At 44.4% G+C, this 20,564-nt stretch overlaps 1 protein-coding gene across 1 annotated transcript in view; it reads right to left on the reverse strand.

The window, feature by feature from the left end:
* Window positions 1-20,564, reverse strand: part of GRK3 (G protein-coupled receptor kinase 3) — a 56,988-nt gene that overhangs the window by 14,124 nt on the left and 22,300 nt on the right. Inside the window, exons 3-9 of the mRNA XM_034068534.1 lie at window positions 12,536-12,609; window positions 9,210-9,311; window positions 7,702-7,776; window positions 6,801-6,862; window positions 5,803-5,854; window positions 5,462-5,553; window positions 2,637-2,736 (exon numbers count right to left, since the gene is read on the reverse strand). Coding sequence (XP_033924425.1) covers window positions 2,637-2,736; window positions 5,462-5,553; window positions 5,803-5,854; window positions 6,801-6,862; window positions 7,702-7,776; window positions 9,210-9,311; window positions 12,536-12,609 — 557 coding nt within the window. The remainder of the gene's footprint in view (window positions 1-2,636; window positions 2,737-5,461; window positions 5,554-5,802; window positions 5,855-6,800; window positions 6,863-7,701; window positions 7,777-9,209; window positions 9,312-12,535; window positions 12,610-20,564) is intronic.

Genomic DNA, 20,564 nt, shown 5'->3' on the forward strand with positions numbered 1-20,564 from the left:
GACACAGACTGGGCTGCACAGTAACGCCAACAGACAACGTTCTGACCCCAAAGCACTGATGGGAAGATGGGCCAAGATGAGCTTAACTGCTGATGAGCCAGGTCAGCAGGCAGGAAGCATGAATATGACCTACCATGACTTAAACAATGAGTTAATGACTGCAGGACTGATAGTGAAAGCTCTGGGAATCTCTAACAGGAACTCGCTTCCTTCCCAATTTAGAAGCAGCAAAACACAGTGGCCTTGGGCAGAGCAGAGGACGCAGAGTGGGCTCCGGAAGGGAGGGAACAGCCACGCACTCCATCCTCACCAGCCACTGGGACAGCTCAGGTCAGCTCATCCTCCCACACAGCAAAACCAGATAAGGTTGAAATGTGAACCTTTCTATACTTGACTGAATTCCAGTGATTCCCACACTACATGGAGCAATCCGGCTGCACCACTCAAATCTAACCATGTGTTATTGCTACTGTGCCCATATCAACCCCCAGTGCAGAAGGCAGATATGTGTCTGAAAAGTGAGAAAATAACTGCTAAATGGTCCTAGAAAAAGGGGGCTCTAGGCAAGGCTGTAATGGCATCTAACAAAAGACATTACCTCTCGTGACAAACTCCATATTCTGTAGTTTCAACTTAACTTCAGAGCAAAAGCTTCAGCAGAATTATTAACTTCATTTCCTAAATCAGCTGGATAATTCAGCAGGGTCCCCAAGCAGGCTTCCTAAATCCTTACAGCAACCTAATTACCCAGAAGGATCAGAATTTAAACACCAGACACAGAAAAATGCAGGGCACCATCTATAGCAGTGCACCTGTACTTCTATGGAGCTTGTTTTTTAAAGGAACTCTGCAGGTGTAAATGTGATGCATAATCCATTTTTGTGTAAGCCTTCCTAATTTAATCACTATCCTTAATAAGGAAGCCTGACTACCTACTGTTCTCAGAACAGGAGAACTAGAAGACACAGCAGAGTGGATGGAACCCCAGCACTGCAGAGCCCCTACTTCCTAACACAGACTGCACCTTTTGGCACACTGCTGTTATACAGCCCATGAGCAGCCATGGTCCCAGCTGACCTCCATGCACTGGGTTTGAACAGAAGTCAGGCAAACATTGGCTATTACAGAAAGTAAATATTTTTCTTTCTTTTAACAGAAAGTAAAATATTTTCCATACTCTGCTATTTCCCAAGAACTTCAAAACCTATTTCCAGCGCCCAGCTTGAACATCTCCATGGGAAGGGAAGCCAGGGCCTGTATCTTGCAGGAAACACAAACCTCACAAACAGTCTGTCCGTGTTACACCAACCATCAGTAACAAAGCACATACCACTGTGCGGAACCCCCACTTGGTGTTATGTGGCCAAGCCCATCAGCTCCCTGTCTCCTTAGTGGTGTCCATCCCACTGCTGAGCTGTGCTCATCTGCAGCATCACCATCAGAAGCTGCTCTCACAAGACAGCCATGATGGACTCAAGTCTGGCAGCTCCCTGCTGAAGAAGTGGTTGTGAGTGCCAGCATCTGAGGTGGATTACCAAATCTGATTACACAAAGGTATGTGTAATCTGCACAGCTGTTATGATGTGCTTTGCAGAGACATCTGGATTCCCAGTTTCATGACTAACTGTACTGCAATGAACTACCCAGTTCCATTTTGTTCCGGGCAGCACATCAATCCTGTCACCGGGCACAGCACGCGCCATGCAAACCTAACAGCTCAGATTCGATAATCAAATTAATTACCTTGTTCTACCCCTTGCAAACCTATTGAATTCTGTATATTCAGAACGTTCCAGTATCTCGTGTTGGCTGATGCACCTATGTCCCTGAATGGGAAGCATTCTGTACAAAACCTCTCTTTAAACTCGCTTTCAAGTTCCTAAAAACCTACAACCAGTTTCTCCCCAATGAGCTGATAATCCTTAATGAAAAAATAAATGGGTTGTCCTGCTTTCCTGTTGCTCAATGACGAGCTCTGCGCTGTCAGGTAAGAAAACGACCCCCACCATTAGCAGCCTTGGGAGTAATTTTCTCTTTGAGTTGCTAGACATGAGAATTCACAGCAACAGAACCACAAATTGAAGTTAATAGAACAATTATTACTAATTTGCCCAGATTTCTTGTCTAGTCCCTGCTACAGAACTTCACCCTCCAGCTCTGGAAACTCCTGACACTTCTGGATAAGCCACAACTTCTCTGGTGAAACAGTTCACGTGATTAAAAGTCTAACTGCTAAATCCCAACCACATCACTGGGCTCTGGCCAACTGTATGAGGGTCACCAAGGCTCAGTGCTGGGTTCTGCAGGTGGGTCCCAGGAACCCCACACAATGCTCCAGACTTGGGGAAGAGGGGCTGGGAAGCTGCCCTGGGGAAAAGGACCTGGTTGGTGTTGGTCAACAGCCACTAAATATGAACTTGTGCCCAGGCAGCCAAGAAGGCCAAGAGCATCCTTGCTTGTGTTAAGACCGATGCAGCAGCAGGGCCAGGGCAGTGGCTGTCCCCCTGGAAGGCTCCAAGAGGAGTTAATATTTGCATGTCACACAACTGAATTAATGGAATATGTATTATATGTAACAGCTTTTATATTACATGGAAGAAAAAGAAGAAATAAAATAATAAATCAATGATACTTACTCCTGTACTGACAAGAGACAGCATAATTCTTTCATTTAAGGCTAATGTTTCTCCTTGCTTCATCTTGATTCTCTTCTTATCTAAACATTTCATTGCATACCTGAAAATATTAACCGTTCAGAAAAAGCACCAAAAACACTTCCTCCTTACTCAGAGTTATTCACTAGCAGTTATGCCATGCATATTTCAATATCCTGTAAGCAAGCTCTTTAAAGACTTAAACCTGGTACTAAAAACATCATTGCATGACTAAACAAGCAAACCTCCAACATCTCACAGTTAAGACATTTTCAGCAGAAACCTCCTAACACAGAAATGTGCTTTAACAAATAATTCTGGGTCCAAACAAGCACAGAGATTGAGGTATTACATATCATACATCCATTTATTAATACCTACAAGCAGGGCTTTGCAGTATGAATTAAGTAGCAGACACTATTACAGTTACATGGAATTCTAACAGTTTCTGCGAGGAAAATAACATCCTGAACACATGCTGAGTTTTGATTTGAAGTTTTCTTTCTACTCAAAGGTCAGACACAAGAAAGCTTTTTTTTTAATCTTCTACCATCTGTATTACACAAATTAATAACATTTTGCTCAAAACCAGAACGTTACCCTAACAACCATCAAACAAGAGGAGGGTATTACACAGTCTGGCTATTTGGTGAAGACAGTAGGTGAGCCCACTATTAGACAACAGCTGAGGAGGAGACGTGTGCTCCTGCAGAGATGATTTCTAGACACAGGCAACCATGGGTTTTTAGGCCACTGGTGTTAAACTGCACTGAGGAGAACACCGTGTTACAGCACTGCATCGATGCTCATCAACTGCCTACGCTGACAGCTCTGCACAGCCACGGGGCCTCGCATCACCTCGCCCTGCACTCCCTCGACAAGCCACGTCATTCCTGCCATGCATGTGTGGTGAGTGGGGGAAGAGTGAGCGTGAACATCCCGGATTCTACGTTTCCAAAACAAGGAATATATTCACAGCACGTGCTCCTGCTGGGGAGTCTGCAGACGATGACTATAAATAACACTGCACATGCTGTCCTTGATTTACGCTTTGACTCTGCTGATCAAGTGAATGACAGGGGCTGCTCAGGGCTGACCAAGACAGGGAACCTCATCCTCATCTGGAACTGCATGCTTACAAAGCACTGCAATCCCTCCCCATTTAGCCTGCTTTCTGCATCATGCTTCTGGCCCCTATTTAGATGCCCTTGAAGGAGGTGATGTGAAAGAAGCCTCAGGTGTGTCTTTGTGGGTTAGTGAAACACCGATGGCATTTACCTTCGAGGGGTGGCTTCCCAAGCTCCTTGCAGGCAGTAAGTGCAGCAGAGGCAGCCATCTAGAGTGGACGGGATCTGGATTAGGGATGGGTAAACAGGTTTGGATTAAGAAAGAACTAAACCAAACCTTTACCCAGCAACTGAACCTAATCTAAAGGTTTGCTTCAAATTGGAAATAGGTTGGTTTATCCCACATTGCACTCCACTCTGTATCTGATAAAACCTGTCCTTTGCTTAACTTGCTAGTCCCAGGGTTCATCCACCTCCTGAGACATAAAAATGCCTGGGAATCTGTCAACTGCCTCTTCAGGATGGATGCCTACTTATTGTGGCTCAAGCTAAATAAGATCTTTAGTTCTGTACATGGACAAATTAACAAACTGTACATGGACAAAAAAGTCCCCAAGCAAGAATAGAGGCAGTATTGTTAGTAATAACATTAATATAAATACTTGAAGTCACTGCAAAAATAGTGAGCATGACAGCAACATTAAGACATCTTCCACTTGTTAATAGCTCAGAAGTTTATTATTATCAAGGATGCCAAGCACACAGCACTGCCAGTGAAGCCAACTGTAACCGCAGACACTTGGCACATGGAACATGCAGTGTTTCCTTAGAAGAGGAATGTGTAAGGATGGTCCCTGGACTAAAATTGTTAGGAGAAAAGCAAGTTGAAAGGAGTGGGGTGGAATGTAAATAAACAGATAGAGAGATATCGAGACGCTTTGTTAAATCAATGCCCAGATGTTCCAAAGAGAACATAATTGGGCAGTTAATGCCTAGAAATTCAAATCTGATGATCATGGGAAGTGTGTGAATGGTAAGACCAGAAAAAGGATAAAACCCATGGAGGGTTGATCTTGGAGTCCCCACCGAGAGCTCTGTTAAAGAGAACTTCAACACTGGAACTATAGTCTACCAAATGTGAATAAGGATCACTGCTTTCACCAGTGAAACGTGCTCTTCAGGGCACAAACAATCACACATAGCTGGAATTCCATGTTCAGAACCTGCTCAGGCCTGACCCTACATGTTGCACAGCACTAAAGTCCTGTCCCTACATCATCAATGAGGTCATGTCCTTACATCAGCACCAGCTACGGGATGGGCTTCACTGCGAGAGGAACAACCTCCAGCAGACGGAGGCACCACTTCACACCACCATGGCTTCCACAGGGACACAGTCCTGTGCCGTCAGGCTCCAGGCCAGGAAATCAGTTAAGCACACACTTCATTTTAAACACATCTGCCCTTTCCATTACCTCTGCAAAGACCATTTAAATGTAGGATGTTCTTAAGAGCTCTGCTAGACTGAAGCCCCACTGCATGGCATGTAACAGGATCAAATATCAAACTAAGCTTAAAGATGATCCAGAAATCGGAACCTCTTGGGATAACATTTAATTACAAAGAACTACAGAGTAACGTGATGCTGCTTCCCAGCGGTTTGGTAAGAAACAGCTGGAAGGATTTCCTTACTAGTTCAGAGCTTAGCATTGCCCTAAAATAAAGTGGGTGTATACTCACATTTTTCCAGTGTCTGCTTTCCTGCAACCATACACTTCACCAAATCCCCCTCTTCCTATTATTCTATGTACACTAAAATCGTTCATGGTCAGCTGTAAATGCAAAAAAACAAACCAGAACAAGAGCCGATTCAATTTGCAGCATTACAAAAACTTACTGTAAAAAATCATCTAAAGAACCTATTCATGTGGTAAGATATTTAACAAGTGTAATCCATATAACATGCATTGTTTTGGAAGAAGGCGCTCCTTATTGTTTCTATTTCAACCTACTTGCAAGCAATTACTCAAAAAGGAACATGTTCTTCCTTTGACAAGATAAATATACTTGGAGGTACTTACATGAATATTTAGTTCTACGTTTTTCCATTGACAGAATCTAGTAAACTTGTCACTGTAGGGAAAAAAAAGTTTAAAAGTGGTCTGAGACACTGTGTAAAGCATCAGAGGAAGCATCAAGACTCTGCTATGTAAAATAACCAGGGTACGTGGTGCTACTTAGCAAATGACAGTCTCCCTTTCAAAACACTGCAATCCTACCCCCACCAAGCAAAACAATTACTAGCAGTGCATGCTTCAGGTTTTACAACCTTGTAGGAGAAAGACATGAGATAATCGTATCCCTGTAAGTGCTCACTGTGTCTTCACATCTCTCCTTCAGATGGTTAACTTTTAAAACCAACTAAAATTGGAACTAACAAACACTTAAATTACAGAAAGAGGAAGATAATTGTAAGATAACTGTAAGAAAACAGAGGCAGCTCGATTCACGCTAATGAGTCTCCATATACTCCAAGGAACATTTTAAACTAATTTTATCTTAAAATAGGAAAAACACTGATAATACCACAAGCTGTTGCAAAGAAAAAAATCATTTCTTATTTCTACACAAATAATGAAGTATTTATCTTCACAGTAAGAAATAATAGTTCTACAGAAGGATTTTTACCATCATCTCCGTCTTGTGTTCTTTACTAGACCCTTCCTGCTTAACTGCAGGGTGTCCAGATACAAACCAGGTCTTTCAGCCACACTCAAGAGCTGGTTACTCATGAGAATCTCCCCCAGGAATACAGTTCTGTGTTTGTAAACCCCTGAGATCAAACTGCAGCCCATTACTGCTGCTGTATGGAGCAAGAGAAAATCAGCTTTACTATTTCTCCACTCCTGCATCCTGACATTCATCACGATATACAAAGCAGCCACTCCTTTGTAGAAGCTCGCTGATAATACACTATTAGTTAAATGAACTTTATGAAACATTATCTTACAGCAATACTTAAGGACCTGGCTTCCCACTGCATTCAGCAGAAAGCTTGGATAATGTGCTGTGTTCCTACCTTTCCATAAATTTCTGAAATATTTTTCCTCGGAGACTATCACAGATTTCTTCTATATATGGCTGAAGAGGGATAAGAAACACAATTAGTATTTAAGCATACAATGAACTGATGATGCAGCACTACCCACTGCATTTAACTCTTGTCGGCCCTATACAACAACGGCATTTACTGTGTTTGCTTTGAAGGAGACACTTTGAATGAAGCACTGAAGCTTCACTTAGCTTTTGGAATCCGATTAATGTACGAAACCTGTGTGAAGCACCTGCCTATGGACAACAGGTCTGGGAAATCAATCACAGCACTGCTCTTCTTCCCCAATGGATTTAAACAGAGTAAATGGTCCCTGCTGTGGAGTCTGTACTCCCAGAGCTGCCCTCTTGCTTCATCTCCTCTCTGTCCTTACCAAGAAATCAGCACCTTCCATTCACAAGCAGCTTTTTCTAGAGGAACACTAAAACATGTGAGATGGTACAAACGCTGAATTCCACACCAACATCAGCTGGGAATTAATACAATTGAAAATTAAAGGAAAAATGCTTTCAAAGGTTTCACATTACTGAAACATTAAGGCTATTTCTCAGTTCAGATCAGTCTGACAGGATGTGTATCCTCCTGATAGACAGTGATTTACTCTAAATCATTTAATGGCTTAAAATTGCACAGATTTAAGAATTACTCTGTTCATATGCACCAATGTACAGTTTTCTTTCATTAAATGTGCTTACAATATTCTAGATAATAATTTATAATTTTTGACTTAAAAATGCATTTTTATCACTACTACAGCTAAGAACATACACCAAAACAGTTTATTCTGCCTCCTGAAATAGCATGCACCAAGTCACTCACTGTCATAGAAGTGAAGGAAACAAGACCATTCTGAGTGTGTTAGGCTCACCTGGAAAAGGCTGGCTGGCACTTGTTTCTTGGCTAAATGCATTTGTACGTGATCTACAGCTTGCTTCGAGAATGGCTTTTGGAAAAGAAAGAGAAACATTTCAAACAGCTGGAAATGGAAAAGTTTCACAGAAGGTCTACAGCACTGTTGTTCTTTTACCCATGTGAGAGAGACGTTCCTCAGAACAAATGGGTGCAACACCCCCTTCAAAGCAGCTCACGGTGAAACAATTACTCTAAAGCAGGAAGGCAGGAGAGGGGAAGATGAGGAGGAGAAAGGCAAAGACAGAAGGGCCCCATGATGCTCCTTTAACAAATCAGTGAAAAATGCCTTGTCTGTTCACAGCTCCAGAGACAGCAGACATGGACCTTCCACCACTACAGAGCCTATCATAGGTTAATAATAACATAATTAATACATTAAAACCTACTGCAGATCCTTCTTTAAAGCAACAGCAAATGAAACTGATAAATACAGATCAATGGGGCAAGAGCTCAGCCGCAGGGAACACGTGTTTCCATGGGCTGTAACAAAGCAGTATCTGTCCCAACGTGGCCCCACGCCTTCAACTCGCCACACTGAGGCTAAAGAGTGCCTTGTCTCCGTGTGGTATGAAAGCCTGCTTTATGGTCAAGCAAATCATAACACAACCCCCAGCAAACTGTGTGTGACCAGTTTTAAACACAATCATCTCAACCTTTACTCTGAGCTTTCCCACACACCAGATTTCCACATCCAAATGATCCCTGGCAGCTCCATTCCTTTGGGTTTTTAGGGCAGGGTTGTTGCTGGGTTGGGGAAGGCTGGTTAATGTGTGCAAGTATACACACACACAAATGGCACTCGTGCTATCGTATTGTAAAATATCTTGTTTGCAGAAATAAAAAGAGATCAATCTCCAAATATTTCCTTTTCCTACCACCGAGTTAACAATAACTGGCACACAGCTCTCATTACTGAAAATAGACTGAAAAAGACACAATTCTGGGAGACCTCGGAGCAGCTCCCAGAGCTGAAGGGGCCACAAGAAACCTGGAGAGGGGCTTGGGACAAGGGCCTGTAGGGACAGGCCAAGGGGAATGGCTTTAACCTGCCAGAAGAAGGGAGACTGAGCTGAGCTCTTAGGCAGAAGCTCTTCCCTGGGAGGGTGCTGAGGCGCTGGCACAGGGTGCCCAGAGAAGCTGTGGCTGCCCCATCCCTGGCAGTGTTCAAGGCCAGGTTGGACACAGGGGCTTGGAGCAGCTGCTCCAGTGGAAGGGGCTGGAGCTGGAGGAGCTTTAAGGTCCCTTCCAACCCAAACCAGTCTTGGATTCTGTGCTGACTTCAGCCAAAAGCAGTCCCACTGGCTTCAAACAGAAATCCCCAGCACTACAAGCACTGGTGGTTACAATCCTTTCAGTAATAATCTTAGTTGTTCTCTGAATGAAACAACGGTTATTTTGAATTATCCCTGCTGTCAAGCTACTCAAATAAGGCAAAGAGCAGTGTGAGATCGGGATGATACACACATGGGAACAGGACAGGAGCTCCTTCATGATGTACGTGTCATAGATCTGACGACTCCGGGCCAGTCGCTCTTCCTCAGAATCCAGTTTCTCGTATTCTTTTATCTGCAATATAAGAGAAAAGGTCCATTAGATCAGCACATTCCTCATGATTTTTCACTGATTTGGTTTAAAAAGCCCAAATACTTTCACTGAAGTTTATTTTACTTTATTGTTTTCTTAACTAATGCTTAGAGAGCACATTTGCTTGCAACATTTTATTGCTTTGAAAAATGCTGCATTGGCTCCGAGGATGAAGAGGAGACTTCTTAGAACATTGAAGACTTCAGGAAGTCTTTGCTACTTTTGAGGAACAGCTCCTTTTCCCCCTTGGGTTTGTCTGCAGAAAACTCCTCTCCCTGCAGCTCAAACTGAGGCAGATACCGCCCTTCATGCTTCCATCACAGCTAAATCCCTTTGCAGTGCATCACTTCCCTGGCAAAAAAGTGTCCAGACATGCATGGAGGGAATCCCATCAGGGCAGTTCTGCTGCCACTCCTGCTGGTAGGAATCAAAAAGTCTGGAACTAATGTTCATTGAGAGCAGATTAACAGTGGGACTCAATGATCTCAATGGTCTTTTCCAGAACCCTCACCGACTCCAAGGGTCCTTTGGGCTTTCTTTAGGGAAAGAGCTCTTCCAGGCCTGACAGAATGTAGAAACCATACGAGATCTTTAGGGAATAGATTCAGCTCTGGCTTGCTGAGACCTGCTCAGCATCACAGAATTGGAGAACACAATCCCAGCCTGGTTTGGGTTGAAGGGACCTTAAAGCTCACCCAGCTCCAACCCCTGCCATGGGCAGGGACACCTTCCACTGGAGCAGCTGCTCCAAGCCCCATCCAACCAGGGAATGTTTTAGATTCCTGGATCCAAATAAAATGAAGCGTGCAGCCCTGCTCTGGGGCCCTGCTCAGACTCAGAAAAACCAGAGCACAGTAGTTCCCAGCTGGATTTCATTCAGTGCTGGTGGGAGAGGGAACAGGACAGATCAGAGCTGTCTGTACCTTCAGCCTACAGAATAAACCTTGCACAAAAGATGTACAGAGCATCTCCTCTTGAAGCAGGGACAGAGGGAGGGCTCTGCTGTCCTGCCAGACCCTTCAGAGCAGAGCAGCACCGTGGTTAACAGAAAGCACATCCCTGAGGACTTCAGAAAGCGAAGATGTGAAAACCCAGTGTTCCGCCTCTGTCACAATACACTTGTCCCTTCACTCCGAGCCTGCTCCTTTCACAGGATGAGCTGTTCCTCACAGCTCTCAAGCAGGTCTCCACGTGACAACTCAGACCAGCCTACCTCGGGAGGTGCAACACCATCATTGAACTCCGTGTTTTCCTAGTCCTCTTGTTTGCTGCCTATGATAAGGCAACAGTTCCCCACGAGCTGCCATCTGTGACTGCTTCCCCTTCGTACCCAGTTATAATTAAAATGATTCAATACATCTTTGCCAAGGAAACATTTTCTAATTAATGCAATGCCATAAACTAATTAGAAGTTCAGGAGAAAGCCTGATACATGGTATATTGTCTTACTTGAATGCAATTTCCTGCCCTTTGATATTTGGTTTTCAAACCACCTAATTCTGCACGCAAAGCATCCCTCCACCACATCCTCACAGGTACATCCTCACCTGCCCTCACCTTTTCACCACAGTCCCTCTGTCTTGTAAAGCTTTGGAGAAAGGGACAGGAGGTGACTTTGATGATGCACTCCGGGGCACCTCAGCCTGCTCTCCCCCTGCACACTGCCCAATGCTGCTCATCACAGGTGATTCCATGAGGCACCTCTACTACAAACCACGTTTAACACATGTGCCTGACATATTCACAGCTAATTTTATATATTCATTAAATAGAACATGACTGGAGCACGCCAAAAAACCAGAGCACTAGGCAGAGCCCATGTGTCAGCGTTTAGAGCTGTCACCAGCCTCTGTCAGCAGCAGCTCCGCAGCATTGCTCCTGACCCAGAGATAAATGCCCCTGTCACTGGATTTCAACCCTTCCTTGGCCAACTTCAGCTCCCCTCCAGAGACACAGCTTTGAAAATGGGAACCAGAAGGTGCTGGTTTTCGAGCACCCAGAAGTACTTCTTCTTTTTCTCCTTTTCTTCCCCTTCTTTCCGAAGCCGAGCTGGATGAATCACTCCCCCAGCTAAATGCCTGATCGTGACTTCAGCTGCAGTTACATGAAATCCCTCGAGTACGGGGCCCTTCTACATCAAGTGCTTTTAATGGGGCGAGGTACTCAAATTATTCCACATGTACTAAATGCAGCAAGTAAATCAAATATTACAAAATAAAAGAGAAATCCGGTATGACACCAACAAGGCTGCACCAAACCCCTCCTGCAATATCTGTAATGGGACTTTCTGAGCAGTACCTGACAAAGCACTGAAGCTCTTTTTAAGCCACACTTTGCTAATAACCTAAAAATACAATTCCAAATTGTTTCAGAGATAAAGAGGCAGCTAAAAATACCTGCTAAACAATCCCTGACAACGTGTCTTTCTGATTACCTATGACAGTGATACCTTCAGGATATAAAAAGGTGGAAACAATAGGAAAAAGATCCTTCTTTATTGACAGTATCTAATAGGTGAGGGGGGGAGCTGTGCGTTGTTGAGTTCTCTTCCACCAATGACCAACTCCAGCTATTCTGTGCTGCCAGCAAGAGAAATTCAACTCATCAGCTTAAGAGTAATCCAGACAAAAGGTTATCTCAGGCAGCTTTTCTAATTACTAGTGAGCAGCAGAGGCTGCCTCTTCCCAGCACGTCTGCGTGTTTGAACTGAAACCAGCACCTCTGACAGGATTAACTACACTTTTATATTTAGAGCCTCACAAATAGAGCATGGAATGAATGGAGCGAGGAGGCTCCTCAGGGTCCCCACGCTGCTGGGGCCCCCCAGCAGAGCAGAGATGGGAAAGATACAACGTGCTCCCCCAAATTATAGATCCCTCTGCATGATGCCTGCCTTGGGCACAGTGTCTGTGGGTCTCTTCATTGATTACCTCCTGACAATGGAGCACAACTGACCATATCAACCATGACTGCACCAAATTGCCAACTTGGCAATAGTTACACTGCTAAACTCTCCTGAGCTTGGTTAAAGTGATGGTTTTGTCCCTTTGAGGTGCCACCATTACTATATCAAAGATTGTCTCTTATGAACCAACCATTCCACTGTGAAGCTGAAGTGACTGAGAACAAGGTCCCAGCGTCCCCCTGGATGCTGCTCCTCCCCTCTCAGCATCCCCGAGGAGCAGAGGGAGATCCTTGCTCCTTACCTCTTCATAAAACTTCAGTTGAGGAACAGCTTCATCAATCTCGTTCAAGCAATAGTCTTTAAACAGCAAAAATCCTGGAAAGGAAAGAGAAAAGGGAAAAATAAATTCAGAAAATGCCACATCATTACTGCAGTAACCTGTCAACAGGGATACAGCCCCCAGGTAACATCCTGGGTAATCTATACCTGCAGAGACCCCTGGTCCCAAGGCTCAGCAATTCCCATCACCAGCATTCAGAACAGAAAAGGATCATAAACCTCACTTACCTCCCATAAAGCATATTCCCATTTCTACCTGCTGAGAATGGTATGAAATGTTTCCATACTGCACTGGAATATCCCATTCCTCTCAAAGGATCAGATTTTGTTCCTTTTTTCAGAGTAAAGACTAAATACTATTCACATGGTTTGGTTTTGAAATATATTTACCTACATTTTATGGACAAAAACAACCTCTTCTGCATTCCCAGTTTAAAATTACTGGTTAATGTTACTCTAATAGGTTTTATAGCACAATAAATTACATCAGAATCTTTATAGCTCCTTTACAAATAATTTAGAGCATGACCTCTGCAGCCTGCTGATGAGTATTTTCCATTATAAGCATCTCCATGCACCGTGACAAGCTGAGTCTCATGGAAGTGGTGTCCTTATGTGCACCTGGGCTGGTACCTGCTCCCCTTTGACTTTACATGGGTATCTGCTGCCGCAGCTCATGCTTTGGGTTTACAGCCCCTCAGAGCTGTAAATGAACCAGGTCTCACTCCATCACACCAGGCAATACCTTTCCTTATTTAGAGTTACTGCTCCTTATGGAAATCACAGCCCTCTTTTGGAGGTAAGACCAGGAAAACATCAACTTGAACAGCAAAGGGAGCAAGAAGCAGCAGAGCAGCTGAGCCAAGGGCTGACACTGGCTGGGCACTGCTCCATCGCTCCATCCTTTTCCTTCCCAAAAAAGCAACATGTGGAGACAGAAAATGCCCCTCTTCAACTTAAAATATACATAATATTTAATATTTATGAGAACACAGAGAAGGGATTATACATACAGAAGGCCTGATTTAATTAAAATGTCATTATAATTTGAATTTACAGAAAAATTATATGCTCAACTAAGAAATAATACAACCACCTACAACATCTCCTGTATTCCAGACTATACTACCCAGTAATTCCATTGTAGTATGTACAGAAGGGCATTAACTGTCAGTTACAAGCATCATGTCCTTTCAACTCACTATCACCTGATTTCATCAAGGACCTAGATAAGAAGAAACCCACCAGCTACTTAGCAGCAAACTCCTCAGTCCCAGCAGATAAAGCACTGCTAATCAGGCAAACAAAAGCTTTGATTTATTTATAATGAAAACATTGATCAGCTTCTTGATAGCTCCTCTAAATACATCCAGATCCCAAGTTACACTTCCTATTGGAAGCACTTGTTTTCCTGGCGTCCTCTGGATTTGTCACAATCAGAACACCAGCAAAGGGATTCTGACCAGATGGCTCCCACACTTTGCCCAGCTCATTTAGCTGGTTAGGATGGTATTTCAAAGGTTACCCAAACTGAGCTTTGTTCTCTGAAGGAGGACAGAAATCTGATGACGAGATTCCCTTCCGAGGTCCTCCAAACGTTCTCATTATTCCCACCAAAAAGAATTCCTGAAACATTTCACAAAGAAACACGCTTTTCTGAAAACCAACCAATGCATCCTGCAGCAATCCGCACTCACACTGGGCCTTTCTTCTCTTCTAAGGCCTTGTCTCAGCTCCTGGTTTGCTGGGAATACTCTTGGTGAGCTGTTTCTCTTGCTGCAGAGGGGACAGGAGCGCAGCACCAGAGCAGCCCCTGCCATCCCTCTTGCAAAGGACCTTGCTCCCCCAGGCCCCAGTGGGGACACAAGGGGTCCCTGGAGCAGGACTCTGAGCAGGTCCCAGACTGTCCCTTCTCCTGCCCAAAGCTGCTCCTGGCACCTCTAGAGCACGGTGAACATGGCCCAAACATGGCTCAGAGCAAAACCTGCCACTGAGGGCACGAACCCAGTTCCTTACTTTACACATGATGGAAGCAGCAGCAGCACCGAGCAAAACACTGCTGAATTGACTGAACTTTCCCTTGGACAATGAACCAAAGAAGATTACAGTCGTGTAATTAAGAGACTAAAGAGCAGCACAAACAGCAATGAATGCACTGAAAGAAAAATCCCTGGCGAGGTCCCAGCCACTGGCTGGTCACCAAACAAACCCACAAACAACAAAACCCAACCCACAAAGACAACTGTGGGAGGAGTGTGAAAATACACCAACACGCACCCTCAACAATGCCCTGGCAAACATGGGAGCCCTGCTTAGTGTTTTCCAAACTGTTTGATTTCATTATGGCAGGGAACAAGAGGAGGCTGATGCTGCTCACGCTGCAAAGCTGCTTCTCTCCAGGGCTCTGTTCTAAACTGCACTGCTGTGCAAGAAAATAAAGACATCCCAAATGAGAAGTTAGGAACCTTTATAGATGATTGATATAGTCATATGTTACAGCCATAGCAAGTATGAGAAAATGCTGCTACCCAGCTCCAGTGAACATGAGCAGAATTATTACAGCTGCATTTTAAAGCCTATGATAAAAAAAAATATTAAAATACTGCAGTAAAATAAATCAAAGCATGAAAACACAAGGGCCTGTAGGGACAGGCCAAGGGGAATGGGTTTGACCTGCCCGAGGGGAGACTGAGATGAGCTCTTAGGCAGAAGCTCTTCCCTGGGAGGGTGCTGAGGCGCTGGCACAGGGTGCCCAGATAAGCTGTGGCTGCCTGATCCCTGGCAGTGCTCAAGGCCAGGTTGGACACAGGGGCTTGGAGCAGCTCCAGTGGAAGGGGTCCCTGCCCATGGTTGGAGCTGGAGGAGCTTTAAGCTCCCTTCAACATAACTCAGTCTGAGATTCTGCGATTTTAACCTTTTCTTGAATGATCTGCCTTAAACTTTTACACCACCAATGCAAATACAAACATCCCACTCCTCCTTCATCTTGCATTCGCAGCTTGTCTGTTCAACGCACGTCCCCAGGTATCAGCACATGTCACCTCTTCCCACCATCCTGATCTCAAACAAATCCAGCCTGACGTTCTCCACACTGGAAGTGTTTGTGTTGCGACCTCCTGGAGTCTGCATTTCTACTGGAGCACAAAGGAAATCTCTCCTATTGCTGCTCTGAGATTGAGTGCAAAATTACTAGCCAGAAACTGCAGCTCTCACATAATTGCAGAACTAATTGACAGACGCAGCAGTGAAGAAGTGACAGGAGTTTGAAGAAGTTCAGGCAGAACTGACACAGAGCACAATAAGCACCTTTAACTACACACCAAAAAATCAGACCCAGAACAGAAAGCAGGAATTAGAAAAATGATAGCGTTAAGTAACAGATAAAAGGAACCAGCAATTATTTATGAAATCAAGATGCTGACAGCTTTTGCTTTAAAGATCTCTTCCTCTATACTATATAATTTCTGCAACAGCCACATTACTACTTGTTAAGGGAAAAGAAAAATAGTTCTTAAAAGCTTTTTCTGGTAGCACCAAAGCGCTGGATGGTTCCCATCCTGCACACACTGGAGTACGAGACAGACCCAGTGCCCAGCCTCAGCTTTCCCACTCTCCAGACAGTATCTTTTTCCCATCATCTTTTGCTGGGCAATCCTTTGCAGGTAAGTTTGCCACATGCCATTAACTGCACTAACCAATAACCAAGACAAAATGTCTTTCAAGGAGGGATGAAGACAACCCTTGGGGTTTGCAGCTCAGTCTTAACTGGACAGATGGGGAGACTGAGGTGATGACCCCCCGGCATCCTCTCAATCCACAGCCCCTTCCCAGAGCTCATCCCCCACCAGCCAAGGTTGGTTTCACCAGCTTGGAAAGGGACAAGGAAGGGACTTAGGTTAACCTACGTCTTTTAAAAAGGAACACAGCAATATTTCATACAATCCCAGCCTGCTCTGCAGTGAGGCCGATGCCCATGGGCTGTATCCACCCTCCAATGTCAAACCCTTCTCTTACAGTTTTAATAAAGAAATGCTGCCCTTTCCACTTGCAGGGACAAAAGCCACCTTCTCATTTTACAGCTCCATGCCATTTTCCTGCCCTGCTACCAGTGTTATTTAAGCAGAAGGCATTGCCCCATCAGCAGGTTCAGCTCTGCCAGCACTGGGCAGCAGGACAGCAGCCAGAGCCATGCCACAGGCCAAGCCAGGGGACAGCGCTGGCCTTCTGCCTGCTCAAGGTCACTCCTGCACCCACAACCCCATATCTTGATCTTCATCAGAATGTCAATTAATTGAGAGCATGGGATAATAATAACACAATTAATGAGGAACTCTGTAATGAAACACACCTTGCAGAGAACAACTTAACTCACTCTAACTGGAATTTTATTCCTATCTGATCCAAATACACTTTTAACTGGAGTAAATAACAACCCTATTAAAACAAACAGAAACGACTAGGTAAGACAGCAGAGCTAAAAATAGACACATTCCGCCCTGATGTAAGTATTCACAATGTCACTGACTGAAAGGAAGCTGCCGCTATTTACAGCAGACCTGAACGTGGTCCAAAATGCTGATGTAGACACTTTCAAGTAGGCAAAATAGCAAATTAGAAAACAAAAATATCAAGCTGCTTCCAAATCCTATCTAAATGTGCTGTGTATAAATAGAGAATAACGACAACCCAGTAAGCAGCGACATCTGCACCAGAACCAGGCTCCTCAGACCTCGGCTGCAGCGAATGGCTCCGGCTCCAGGCAGAGGAAACGTCAGCACAAGCTTCCCAACATCAGGCTGGCTGAACCAGGCAACACAAGGAGTTTTCCTCATTTAGGGCCCTTAAATGTCTCTATCCTGAGACCCTCCAAGAATCTCCTGATATTTCTTATGTGGCTGAGTTCAGACAACAGCTTGAAGAAGTCAGAGGAGCAGAACCACAGGGACACAGACAACTTGCCTCCAGCAAACCCTCTTGTGCAGGACTGCCAAGGAACCTGCAGGATGCAGTAACAGCAAACCTCTACCAACACTCCACAGTGACCACCACCCGTAGCAGTAATAAACCTGGGTCACGGACATGAAACATCAGGGGCAGACTCTGTCATTAAACCATGTAAAAGCTGTGATTCGAACCAGGCTGCAGTTTAAGGCACATCCAGTCAAGTTCAGGATCTTGTTCTGTACGCTACATGCACTCAATTGCCATAGCACAGCATAATTAAGACCACCTAAAAGCTCCAGAATTGAGAGAACCACGGATTTCCTTGTTCAGGAACAAAGAGACTTGCTACTACCAGGGAAAACTCATCTGCGTAGGAATCACAGCTTGGGCTAGGTACAAAGCCACAAAAATCCTCCCAGCCCAGAAGGCACCACAGATTTCACCACTTTGCTTTCCAATTACGAGCTGTTTGTCCTTAACCTATTTTTCCTAATAGAGCCTAAAGTACATTCACTGTTCCTTAAAAATACATCACAACAAATTAAAACATATCTGTGTGCATAAAAAGCAGGGTAGAAGAACAAATTGTGTTTTCCAAGACAGGACTTGCATACAGTGGGGAGGAGCACGGAACAACTTCCCTACAACAGACTCCAACTGAGCTCAGCATTACTAAGTTGCCAGGTAGCTTGTTTAATGATGCCTATAAATCATTATAGGAAAATAAACTTTGGCTACAAGGTTTCAAGTGTCTCCAAAGAAAATCCTCATTTCCAGGCATGTTTTCCAATAGTTTTCTCCCATGAAATCACTAACACTTGTGACAACGTGGTCAGCCCTGGTCCCACATCCCAGAGCTGTGCAGGCCTTCACCTCCTCCAGCACACACATATTGGATACGATGGAGGAGTATTCAGAGATTGTGTGTTAATCCTCAACCCAGGCCCACAAGGTAGAGAGCATCTTAAGCAGATAATGCACTGTCTTACCAAGAGCATTCAATCACCATTCTGCTTGTAGCCCCACAGAGCAGCTCAGAGCTTAATACCTGAGGTGGATTAGAGAGCCTGCATCTCAAACAAGAAGGCACACTGTAAATACCCTTCCTGACAGCAGCCAGGAGCTCAGCACTTCCAAAGGGCAGGACCAGCAGCTGTCAAGATGTCAAGTGGTGGCACAGCAATTCACAGGATAAAAGGGTTCCTAAGGAAAAGGAGAGCGTGCTCTGTCTTTAACACGCAGCTGTAAACCATTCAAAATGCCATGTTTGTGTTTCACCCACTGCAATTGTCACTGGATCTTTACATCAAAAAAACCCCAAAACCACCAGGTTATCACCTTAATATCCTCATGAAATGTACCTGTGAATACTGAACACGCAATAAATCACTACTTAAAGCCATGAAAATAACAGGAAAAATTTATAGCTGAACCACATTAGGACATATCTTTCATACTCTGGTCTCCACAATTCCATCTGACTAAAGTCACAGAATCACAGAACCATAGAATGGTTTGGGTTGGACGCGACCTTAAAGCCCATCCATTTCAAAGCCCCTACCACGGTCAGAGACACCTTCCTCTACAGCAGGTTGCTCCAAGCCCCGTCTGACCTGGCCTTGAACACTGCCAGGGATGAGGAAGTCAAGTATGTATGCACATACCAAAGGTGACAGAAAAAAGAGGGTTGTACATCAGAAAACCTTCCTCTGAAAGATGGACTGGTATCACATATAACTATTTTAATTTTAAAAGGACAACTAAACACAGAGCTGAAGCATTTCATTTCAATCCATCAGTTATTGCAAAGAACATGATTAAATTCCTTCACTGAAGTTCATCAATATACAGCACTTGAGGTTTTGTTCTCTTTTCACTTGTACATAGAAGAAACTCCCACCACTTCTGCAAGTGGCATTAGCAGCTACTAGCAAGCTATGAGCAAGCTAACAAGCATGAGCAGCTTACAAACGTCACGGTGGCTGTTATTTGTCGCGGTGGTTCCTTCCCCACGTCACAAAGATGTTCAGTCCCCACGAAGGACGTGCCAGTTGTTTTCTTCATCAGTGTTTTTCCATTATACAACCTTTGCAAATTGCTTACATAATGCAAGGCAACATCCCTCACTATTGGAAAGCACACTGTCTCTTCTGACCTCTCCACGCCACGAACTGCTCCCCACTATGAATTATTAAGCACACAAAGCCCACGGGGAGGTGTATTTCTACTCATGAGGAAGGGCCTGTGCATGGCTTTGCTTGGGGAAGAGTGAGGCACTAACATCACTTATTGAAGACATGGAATAAGTTCACAGCAAAAGGGGGATTCTCAAGTCTCTGATGCCAGTATTCACCTTAGCCAGGACTGTTCAGTATCTGAACCGCTGTGAGGATCCAAACCGTTCTGCCTCAGCATCTAGGAAGTCTGTTGTACTGTGGTTAGAATCTGAACACAAAACCAGTAGTATTCAGCTAGTAAATACACGCAGCACTTAGGTAAAAAGGAGCAAAACCGCTAAAACAGTGACAGAGCACAGATGATTCTCCTACATGAATTTTAAAGCTTCCTCTGGTTCATTCTGTGCACTCTAAGAAGAAAGCTGCTGAGAGCCGGAGGTTCAGAAACAGATGGTTCTACTTTTCTTCAGCCTCTTTCCCCATTAAATCAAAGACGTTAATGACAGAGGCATCTAGAAACATTAAGAAACTGTTTTGCAGATTTCTGACTGCAGATTTTCTATCCAGCCACTGCAGATGTGCACACATCTGAGAGCAGAACGTTATGGAGGCGCTAGCTGGACACGATGCTGTCAGGGGAAAGAGGCCAGGAAAGAGAGAAGCAGCAACCCCACAAGGTTACTGCTCTGCTCCCCTACACAGTGTGAAGCTTCATGTTCTGATGGTGTGTTACTCGCCTCCTGACCATCACCAAGTGATGCTCTGCAGCAAGAACCTTGGAAATCTGGACAAATTCCTCAGGGGGTTTGCAAGTCCTGTTATGCATCATTCTTTTAGAGGACAGATACTGGTATAGAACAGTAACAGCAT

Source organism: Melopsittacus undulatus, chromosome 12 (assembly GCF_012275295.1).
Source record: "Melopsittacus undulatus isolate bMelUnd1 chromosome 12, bMelUnd1.mat.Z, whole genome shotgun sequence".
In the NCBI taxonomy this organism is placed as follows: domain Eukaryota; kingdom Metazoa; phylum Chordata; class Aves; order Psittaciformes; family Psittaculidae; genus Melopsittacus; species Melopsittacus undulatus.